Source organism: Vidua macroura, chromosome 1 (assembly GCF_024509145.1).
Source record: "Vidua macroura isolate BioBank_ID:100142 chromosome 1, ASM2450914v1, whole genome shotgun sequence".
Taxonomy (NCBI): Eukaryota; Metazoa; Chordata; class Aves; order Passeriformes; family Viduidae; genus Vidua; species Vidua macroura.
In genome coordinates this window covers 15,847,740-15,859,096 of record NC_071571.1, presented here as the reverse complement: position 1 = coordinate 15,859,096, position 11,357 = coordinate 15,847,740, and the positions used below count along the sequence as shown (strand labels likewise).

Below are 11,357 nucleotides of genomic sequence, written 5' to 3'. Positions count from 1 at the left end.
GAGCCGGGGCGAGCAGGAGCGGCCTAGTGCGACCCGTGCGGGGTTCGGGCCTGGGAGTCGGGGAGGGTGCGAGAGGCAGGAGAGAGAGCCAGGGTCACCTACGGTGGAGTGGAGATCCAGGAGAGGTGAATGTTTTTCTTCTAAAAACAAAAGGAGTCTTACTCTTCCACCCCCACTCCCCCAAACCCTCCCCAAAGCCCTTTCTTCTCCCCAAAACTGCTGCTGTGGGCTGTAACCTGAGCAGGGCACGGGTTTAGACCCTCACCAACTTGGGGCTGCAACTGAGGCTTAATTTCTGCAGTTGCCATCTGCTAGGCATGTTCAGAAACCATCAAATCCTTGAGTTACCGACAATGGCCTCAGTTTCTGTAAGGTGGATACTGCACTTCTTTGCTGTGTATACTGAAGAAACCCAATTGTGCAGGTTTGAGTCTGTAGAAAGCTGTATGTTGTGATATTGCTCTCTGTAGGCCCTGAATTAGACTGTTTTACTGCATTTCTGTGTGTTTGAATTGCTGAAGTGCAGCACAGCAGTCCAAGGCAGCTGTCAGTGACAGTTCACGTAAATATAAACACTTGCCTCTCAGGAGTTCACAAAACCGAGCAGGTCAGAGTGAGGCAGAACATGTAATTTTTGGTAAAGACTTTAGAATGAGTTATTACATGACATGTTTTGGCCCCGTAGAATTATTTTTGTTTTAATTGCAGGCATGTTAGTACTGAAAAAAACATCACAGAAATTCAAGGTAATGACACAACCAAGTGGTCTTGATTAGAGTATGGAGGACATACTCAAAGTTTACATTGATTCAGTGTAACTTCAAGTTTGTTTTCCTAATAACAAGTGGAGACTATTTCTTCTCCCAAAAGTGTTGAAGAACGGTGGCCCATTTATGGCTGAAAGTGTGTATCAGTGAGATACATCAGTGAGAAGATAGAGAAACTAGATTCTTCTTAACAGCAAGTGTTGCACTGGATGTAATAGTGGGAGAAATTTGTTTTAGTTCTAATTACAGAACTTGTTGCTTTAACGTAGGTAATTAAAACTAGGAAGACTAATGCTGATTTTTTAAATAGGAAATGAAAATTAATTAACTTTTAAAAGTACTTTTGAAAAAGAAGCAAAAGTCTCTAAATTTTATCTCTAATGTCGATGGCTATTTTCTTGTTATCTGTTGCAGGCTCTTAAGTACTCATCCAAGAGTCACCCCAGTGGTGGTGATCATCGTCATGACAAGATGCGAGACACCACAGATCCTTCACCACCAAATAAAATGCTGCGGCGCTCTGACAGTCCTGAAAACAAATACGGTGACAACACAGGGCACAGTAAAGCAAAAAGTGTGCATACTCACAGAGTTAGAGAGAGGGATGGTGGTAAGTTATCTTTAACAAACTTTTACTTAAGCAATCACTAATTTCTCATTAAAATTAGCCAGTATCACTCAAGTGATGTCTTACACTAAACATGCCTTGTACTCAGCTAGGGTGACTGCAGTGAACCCAAAGTGGGAATTCAGTTGGAAACAATCACTGAGGCATTGTAACACCTATTAATTTTCTGGTTTTTACAGGTATGGTAGTTTTCCTTACAGCCCCAAAGATTAAATAAACCCTTTTTTATTATTATTTTAACTAGTATGTCTCATTTATTTAGGCATACATTTGATAACATGAAATAGTTTTCTGGATTTTTCATTAGTAATAAATATTGGCTGTTTTGCATCCTTTTTAATAACTTTGTGTATTGTGGTGCAGTACTGTGTAGGTACATGCTTCATAGACTAAACCCCATCAGAAATGAAAAAATCTTCTTTGTATTTAGCTGCTATGTAGAACTCTTAATAGATGATCAAAGGTAGCACATACTAGAACCTTCTTGACAGGAGCTTGAAGAAGTGTGTTCACAGTCAAGTTTCTATAGGTTTATAAACAGTAGTAATATCCCCAGTATTTTTTAACTGATCTTATTTTTGTGTCCCTGCTTCCTAGGAAAAGAGTGGGATTTTGCAGGTAATAAACAATGTTAGGTAACAAACAGCCAGAGTTTAGGAAATTGCAGTTGCTGTCTGAATATGGAAAAGTTCTTTTGTTTTGTTGATTGGTCTTTGTGTCAAGGTACAAGGTGAAGTATTCAAGTAAAGAATTTGGAGCTTTAAATCAGTGCTTCTTTGTTCTGTATAAAGCTAGCAAATTCTGATGTACATACACATTTATTGCTGCACTAGTTTTACTTGATATAATAGTTTTAGTAAAATAAAGGAAATATCTTTGAAGTACCTTTTTAGGACATACTAGTTTAACCCTACAAAAGTGTTCATGGGTACCTCATTATTCTTATAAATCCTGTTTGTTTTTCCTTCTTTGACTTAATGCAGAAGCTCTGTAGACCACTGTTAATGTCTTAGAAGTATGTAGATGCATTATAAGAACATGCCTTTTTTGTTAATACATTGATTTTCATTGTATCTGATAATAATTGAAAGTGTAGTAATCTCAGAATTAAATTAATGTGCAATGCCCATATGCTGCTATTCTGTGCTACTTTTCAGGATACAGAGATATCCTCTTTTATTTCCTGTTCACCTGTCCAGAAATTAGTCCCACATTCTATTGCAGTTCTCTTTAGTTTTGCTACAGTCAGTAATTTTTTCTTCTTGAACAGAGCTGCATTTAGTGGAATCATGCATATATGAAAACATCTGGAGGATGAGGCTCTATGTGGGGAGTGCTTTGCTTGTTTGTGTGTTGGAAGTGTTGTAGGATAGAGATATTCTGGAGTCCTTATGAGGTCCAGCTGGATTTCATAGCTGGGGAATGGTCTGAAGCATGTATGCATGCAGTCAGGATGAAAGAAAATGAATTATTTGTAGTTTAGTGAATGAAAGGAACACCATCCCGCTGTACCTTCTCCTAGTTAAGACAGTAGAAAGTTTCATTTATTCTGATCTGAAAGCAGGTGTTTTCACATCATGTGTTAACAGACTGGAAGAAGGAAGTAGTCTGCAACAGTCTGAGGGGAAATTACTAATTTTAAAAGTTTAACATTTTTACTGTTTAATGTAAATAAGTGATTTTTTTGTGTGTCATTGGTAAGGTTAGTTTGGCCACAGTTTCACCTCTGTGAAAATATATTCACAACAACCAAAATTATGTTAAATCCTGTGTACTGTATGTAGTAAACCAAAGCTGAGCAGATGTGGGCAGAAGGGTATTAATTTTTCTTTGATATACTGAATATTTCTCTCAGTATGAATTGAAGGTAGGTGTTAAAATAGAGGTGAAGTGCTGTAGTGTAACAAACATTTGCATGTTGCTAATAGGCAAAAGACATAATAAAATTTACCATTTTCTCTGTTTATTGAATTACTCTGAAGGGTTGCTATTGCTATAGTATTCCCTTAGTTTTGCGATTAGAGACATACAGTGGAAAAAAGAAAAACGTTACAAAAGTGCTAATATTTTTTATCTAAGCCTTTATAGGACTAGGAAGTATTAATTTGCTATGATACTACTATAATTGCCTGTCTTGTTTTTGTTTTTGGTTTTTTTTTCATTCTTCATAGAGGAGGAAAGAAGCTGAGTGGTTTTTTATTTTTTGTAATTGCTGTGCATTATTTTAAAATTGGTGCTGCTCAGTTTGAAACTACTACAGATGTTGCTGCCTTCCTGTGATCTAGCTGAACTCAACAAAGCAAATCTCATTGAAACACCTGTAGTATTTATTTTCCTAAACTGAATTAAAGTCCCAAATGAACAATCTCTTCTTCTCTCAAACCTTAGAAAACAAAATAGGACATAAATTTGGAGTATTACTACTGAACATAAAGCCGATTTAACCTGATCTCTCCCTCTCAACTCAATCTTTAGAAAGAATTCCTATACATCTCTTAGTAATTTTAGCTCTGAAGAGAAATGGGAAGATACAGTGGTGTAGCACACTGATTCAGTCATGACTGGTTCATGTTTTTGTGGTAAATGCAGAATGTCATTTAAATGTCATTTCAAGATTTAAGTGTACACCTTTAAAATAAAAGCAGGAATTGACTGAAATTTAATTAGTCAAAAATGGTAGAAACACCTCCTATTAATATCCTTAGTATGTTTATAAAGGTACTTTTTGTAACAGCTTATTTTTGTAATATTCATGGCAGAATCTTTTGCAGAATTGTAATCCATCGTGAGAAATTCAATTAAGGTTTTAAAACATGTTATGGGTAAGCCCTCCATACTGATACAGTGCAAACAAAGCATTTTTCAAAGTTGCTTACTGCATGGTTTCTCTGGAAAGAGACTGTGTACAGAGACAGTTGTTCTCTGGAGAGAGACTTCCAAGTTTACCTTGGACTAAACACCGTGGAGTAATTGCAAGTTTTTGTCACATTCCTGGTTTCCTAAGAGCACTTGCACATGCAGCATATCAAAAAACTGCCTTAACTTTGTTCTTGCTTTCAGGTCCCTGTGCATGGGGTTATTGTCTCTGTATGTAAGTGTTTAAAACATAATGAACAGCTTCCCCCCCCTCAGTGCATCTCTTATTTATAGGTCAGCTGCTATAGGCAAGTGTGGGGTTTGAAGAGATTAGGGGGTCTTACGAGACCAGCTCAAGTGTGAAGTTTCTTAACAGTAACAAATAGGGACTTAAAGCCAGCATTGTTTATGGGGTATAGAACTATGAAGGGCCTTGTAGATGTGGAGAAATGTTTCCATTAAAGAAAAAGGGAAATAAAAAGATTTGAGGACTCTCAGGCTTGAGGATGGAAGGCTGTTGTAGGTCTTTTAAAATGCATGAATGATGAGATACTGGTGTCTAGGAAAGAGAATAAAGAGGCCAGATAAGTAGGGTAGCTTTGGGAATAATGAAAGGGAGATATATAGCTATAAATATATATAATTTAAAAGTAAAAATGCGAGATGCAACCCTTGTTATAAAAAGGCAGAGGGTATTTCTGCCTAACTGTGGAGCAGAATGACCCACAGTAAGATACACAGTAGAATTTAATGCAAACAAGGTTTGTTCACTTAAGCCACGTCTACTCAATTGTTTCTTACTGTGAAGAAAATACTGCGTGTTTCACTACATTTATGTTTAAGAGACTTGGAAACTTTGCTTCATGCCATGATCTTACTGAATTGCTTAAAATAACAACTGGAGGGTGTAAATGTACATAGCATGAAATCTTCTGCAGAATTGTGTGCTGTTGTGTAGTGTAGGCTCTTTTAATGAAATTCAATTATAACTTGAGATATTTAAATTCCAAAGTATAATTGAAGCATTGTGACTGTTTCTTTTGCATGTGAGTTGTTGTTGTTTTTTTAACTGGCAATTAAGAACATTTGTCAGTGAGGACTGCTACTGACTAATAGAATTCTAAGATTAAAAATCTTACTGCTGTTAGAGGCTGAATGAAATGTTTTAAATAATGGGTTTCTATTTTTATCAAAGTGGTGGTGGGAGCTTCTGTCATTCTTCGTTGGCTTGCTTTGTTTCACTGGTTCCTGAAGGAGTTCAGAGTCCTCATAGCAAAGGCCTGAACAAATAGCAAATAGCCCTGAACAGAGAGCTGTGTTAGGTTCCTGTGTTGGCAGCCCTGGCAGTAAAGGGGAACTGCTGATTAGTGTCATCACTGGCCAGTGAAACAATGAACAGGGTGTTAGTGCAGCTACAAGAGAATGGAAGATGCTTGGGCAATGGGCCTTGTAGAGAGGAAATTGCAGGGTAGGTGGAAAGAGGCAAGTCTGAGAGTAATGGAACATTGTGAAGGGTTCAGGAAGAAGCTGGAGTAGATTCTATCTGTGTAGTTACTATTAACTGCTGTTAATGTTAAAGTAATTATTCATTACTGTGAAAACCATTTGACTCTATGGTCAAAACTGGGATGAGAGAAGTCTGATCACAAAGGAGAGTGAGCTCTCCATGAAACATGCTTTGAATATCCCCCAGCAGCCAAGTGTAGATTTAGTGATTCACTTCACTATTCCTTGAATGTTGGCTGTTTGGATGGCTTTAAAGAGGTAGAGGTTGACTGGTTTGTTTTTTAAGAAAAATAGAATTGCTTCCAGGATCATTCACCTTTTAGAAGCTTTTCTTTGGATTTTAATAAAAAATGGGAAAAGTAAGTTTCTGCTTTCTGGTATTTATAAAAGCTTTCTTTTAAGTTTTATTAGTTCTACTGCCTTCAGACAGGGTTTTAGTTTTAGGTTTGCTTTCAAATTTAGAACTTTCAGGTAGAGAGTAGTTTTCCATTTACTCAGTGGATTTGACAATATTTCTGAGGAGAATTTTTATGGGATCAGTTGTATTATAACCATTTTTTTGGTGTTACGCTGTTGCAAGGATCTCTAGTAGAAAAGAAATTGAAAAGTATGTGCTCATAGAGTCATAATAAAAGATCTGACTTGTGTTTATACTTTTTAAATCTAGAGGTTTAGAATGTTAATATTGAAAATTGCTTTTGAAAAGTACCTGCTAGGCTTGCTTTTAACAAGCACAGAATGGAATATAAAACCCCCTAATTTTATATTATTGATGTTAGGTAAGAATTGTGATATTAATATATTGGTGTTAAACACCAAGTTTTTATTCATGCAGGTGGATGGAGTCCTCTGTTTCTCCTAATGAAGTTCAAGTATCTGGTGTAGGTTGCTAGAGTAAAGATGTATTAGTGTGAGACTTGATCTGAAATGGAGGCTACATCAAATGTTAATAAGCAGAGCTATTTGTTTGTAACCTGTTGATGCAGCTGCTTCCCAACCTCTGTTTCTATTAGGACTTTGGGAATTTTCACTTACTGCTTTTGCATTCTTTTATATGTGAGAGTATAAAATTCAGATGTGTAAATAGGTCCTCTGAAGGTTTCCATTTTTGTTCTGTATAAGCAAATATGTATCTTAGTTTTAAGAATTCATTGGTTTGTAAATGTAGTATGTTCAGTCAATCTGCTTGCTAGACCTGGTAAGCTTTTGTACATAAGCAGATTCTGTATTTTGGAAATGAGAAAATAACTGACAATATGCAAGATTTGGTGACTTTGGTTGTTTTTGGTATGTGAGCTAATCAGAAGGGAATGATTTTTACTTAGCATCATGCTTAACCTATGCTACTTGCCTCTGACTTTACAGAAACGGAATATACAGTTTACTAAACTTGTACTTTTGGGTTGCTTTTCTGAAGATGAAAAGAAGTAATGAAAACTATTGGTTTCTGATGAGCTGCCTGCTACTAGGCCATAGTCAAGATAGCAATTGTAAATTATATAGCATTTTGCTCTGCATTCCCCAATGGCCCCCAGTTAGAATTATTCCTTAACCATGTTTTGGGACATGGCTGCTTTTTAAGAGAAATACTGTTAATTGACAGTTTACATTTGTTTTCCTGGCCATTTCTACCTATTCAGTGTAACGTGTCCAGTAAGCCAAGTATCACTGAAGCTGTACAGAACTTGGGAGAGAATGCTCTACAGAACTTGGGAGAGAATGCTCTGCCTCTGCTCTGGCTGAGAGGGGAGGTGATGCTGTAATAACTTCTCTGTGAATAATAGTAATTTAATGGCACACAACTTGCAGGGGTAACTGCATTTGTTTACGAAGTCAGGCTTTTATGCAATTTCATGGGTATTTTCAGGGAAAAACCTCTTGCTGTACAGAGAGATCATTCCCTGTGTAGCTCTTCAGTAAGGATTGTTTCCCTTTTTCTCCCTGCTTTCAAGCTTGTGAAGTGAGATGTGTGTTCTAAGGCACAAATTGTACTTGCCTGCTAACTGGAAGTAGACCAATGGAATACTGTTCAAGAATAATCACAGAGTGAGTCAGATTGGAAGGGGCCACAGGGGTCCAAACTCCTTGCTCAAGCAGGGTCTTCCTAGAACACAGGGCACGCAGGATTGTGTCCAGATGGTTTTTGAATCTCTGAAGTGAGGGAGACTCCACAACCGCCCTGGGCAACAATCTCCAATGCTCCGTCACTCGGGCAGTAAAGAAGTTCTTCCTTGTTCATATTCAGGTGGAACTTCTTGCACCACAGTTTGTGCCCATTGCTTCTTGCCCTGTTGTTTGACACTGCTGAGAAGAACCTGGATCCATCCTCTGACACCCTCCGTTCAGATACTTGTAGACAGTGATTAGCGTCCCCCTTGGTATGTCCAGTTGGAAAGCCTATCCTTCAGGTCACTGGAAAGGGAGATAAATTTTTGAGCAGATGACTGACAAGAGACTTCACTCTTTTTACCAGGTCCATTAAGAGATGTCTCTTAAGCTTTTGTGGCCTTGACTTACCTCTCCATGCATGCAGCAATGTTACATTGTGTTTGAAATTAATAAAAAACGAGGCCTAGAGACCTATGATTAGGCCCTGTAGTACTTGGGAATAATCATCTGTTCCTTAATGTGATTGTTGTTACAAAGGAAAGTTGCAAAGGAGCAGTCTGTCAAAGTTTCTGTCGCAATGTTAAAACATAACTAACTTGTTTTGGTTCTACAACAGAGGTATGATAAAAAATGAGAATACTCTCCTTTTGTCATCACTCAAAAAAAAGAGATGTAGAACAGCTTTCAAGTACTTCATGATAAGGAAAAGGCAGCCAGAAATACAGTGTGCTAAATGAGCTAAATTCCCTGTCTTTGAGGGGCAGCAGAAATCTTCAAAATGTCTTTTTTTGGTCTAAACTTTATCATTACTTTTCTGATACCTGTCAATATAGTTTCTGCGACCTGCTATATATATTCAGTAGTGTCAGGCTTTCTGAAAATACTTTTATGAAACAGATTCATAGTTCCATCCCAGCTACACAGAATAGTTCCTCTGTGATGGTTTCCCAGATTTCTAAATATTGTGCTTTTTTATGTTCTCCAAATCAACAATCTTTGTTTTTCTAGGTTTGTTACTGAGCTTTTTGGAGCAGCAGAGTTATCAATTATCCATGTCTATCAGTAGCAAAAACAGGGAAAGGAAATTATTGTCTGTCCTACTCATCTCATTTTTATGTTTCAAACATACCTATTCACTCCCAATGTGGAAAAACCCACAAAGAATGTTTTTTTATTAAGGTATATAATAAATAATGCACATTTGTACATAAACACCACAATACAGCTTCGGTAATTTTTTCTACCTATTTTTTTTTCTGCTGTGTTTATTTCACATAATTATGTTCTTCTGCATGGTGGTGTGTTCATGCCAGCTGTGCCCCTTGAATAACATAAGAGTTTTGAACTCATCTAGTTAAGTTGTTTGAGTAGATTCCTCGTTCAGGCACCCGCTGCTGACAGATAACATAGACTTCATTTTAAAAACTGTTCATTTGAAAGAATGCTATTTCTGCTTACTTTAATACAAGAGATAATATGATCCTCTTCAAGTAATATAAAGTTCACCTCATACTGGCTAGACACTGTTGATAATAATGATTGCAGTTTTTGTATAGTCCTTTTGAGAGTGTTTACTTAACTAGAGAAATAAAATTAGACACTTAAGCAATCAAACAATTGTAAAATAGATTTTGAGTTTGTAAGCATAACTACAGCTTTCATGAAGAGGCTTATTTTCCTCTAGTAAGGTAGTTCCAGGAAAGACCAGTTGAATTTGATGTATGTATTTAAGAATTACTTAATGGGAAGAGGGATGAATTGTCCTGTCACCTATTGTGCTTTAGATGCTTGAAAGCTCTGTTGCACAATACCTTTGTTAAGCTGAGCTAACCTTTTTAAGCTGAGCTGGGCCAGCCTGAAATAAAGCTGTGAATCTGTTTTTTTTTTAAACCACACCACTATATATATTAATTCTTAGGTCAATCCTTGCTTGCCATCTTTGCTTCCTCCTAGAGCTGTGGGCCAGCATTCCTTTATTAGGGAAGAACTTCAACATGACAGAAAGTAATTTGACTTGTTTTTGTTCTCTCTTTTTTTTTTCTTTTTTTTTTTTTTTGAGTATTACTAGCATCTCTTCAAAAACAATTCCCAGTTGAAAATTAAATAAACATTAAAATAAGCATTAAAAAATTAAATAAGCATTAAAATTATGCTTGTTGTATATCTATACTGTAATAAATACACATGGCATAGTATGTGCAGAAGTGAAAATGTATTTTGTCTAAAACTAGTAATTTTTCAAGTTATATAAAAGTGTAGTGAGCAATTGCTGCTTTTAATACTAAATATTTTCAAGTTAGGTTTCTCATTTCTGGTGAAGAAATAACATGTCCAGGAAAAAAAGAGTAATCTTTCTGAAAACAGAAATATTCCAGAATTCTTTATAGGCAGATCACTCACTATCTAAATTTTAGGTGAAATAATGCTTTCTCTGTTTTATTGAGACATGGACATTGCTGTAGTCTTAGAAGAAAAGGAAGTTCAAATAGCAGATATTACTAGTGCTCAAGGAATGATCTGGTATTGAAGTGGAGGTTGGTTCTTCTATTGTGTTTGATGTATCTTAAGATACAAATTTGAGATAATCTGACAGTTACTATTTTAAGACACATTTAAGAAGATACATGAGGCCTTTTTTTTACTTGCCTTGTATTAATGTGGTTAGACATTGTTTCTGCCACAGCTTTCTGATTAAGGATGTATAAGTGTGTTTTGTGTGTGGCTAATCTTTTTGCAGGATTGCAGTAATGTTTTGTAACAGACTCCCTTTTTTTAGTGCTTCTGGAGCACCATGTACTTGTTGAATTGCTGACTGTCAATAGTGTATGCTCAGTTGAGATGAAGGAAACTTAAAATGGGATGAAGTTCACAAGCATTTGTCATTGTGTGGCACTACCTATGTGCATAGAAATTTCTAGCTTCACCTTCCTTATTCTAAGCCTAGTAATGGAAACATTCGATGCAAGTTCATTTGTAAGTAATAGTGCATTCATAGGGTCTTCTGTTTAAACTTGTTTGTCCTCAAGAAGCTATCCTCAAAACATCAAAAGAAATTTGAGAGTTGCTAAACAACCTGGCCTTGTTCTTAATTAACCTTATTTTTGCTCAGTGGATTTTGTTAGGGAGATTAAGTTGTCATATCTTACTTAATTGTTTGGAGTTTCTGAGTGGGTGTGCTAATTTGGTGCTGGGGATACATAGAAAAAGGGGAAATAGTCTCGGAGCTGTGTTTGGGCAACTGCTTTTTTTTTCCTTTATAAGCAGAAATTGTTTTGCCTGACCTGTGATTTTAATCAAACTACAGTTTGTGATGACTGGGTTATGGTGTATTAGTCTTTCACAGTCCTACTATGCTGTTTGTAATCTAAAAATACTGAAATACACAGTATTTATGAAATGTCTGCATTTGAGTAACTCCCGTCTGAGGTGTGTGTTGATAAATATCAGTGGTTCTTCCAGTGTTTTATGTTCTTTTGGAAGCTCCTTGAACG

The 11,357-nt window shown here is 36.5% G+C and overlaps 1 protein-coding gene across 4 annotated transcripts in view; it reads left to right on the top strand.

The window, feature by feature from the left end:
* The window catches only part of WAC (WW domain containing adaptor with coiled-coil), a 56,150-nt gene that overhangs the window by 1,077 nt on the left and 43,716 nt on the right, over window positions 1–11,357 (top strand). For all 4 annotated transcript variants that reach the window (XM_053990803.1, XM_053990793.1, XM_053990783.1 and 1 more), the window contains exon 3: window positions 1,182–1,377. In XM_053990803.1, coding sequence (XP_053846778.1) covers window positions 1,182–1,377 — 196 coding nt within the window. The remainder of the gene's footprint in view (window positions 1–1,181; window positions 1,378–11,357) is intronic.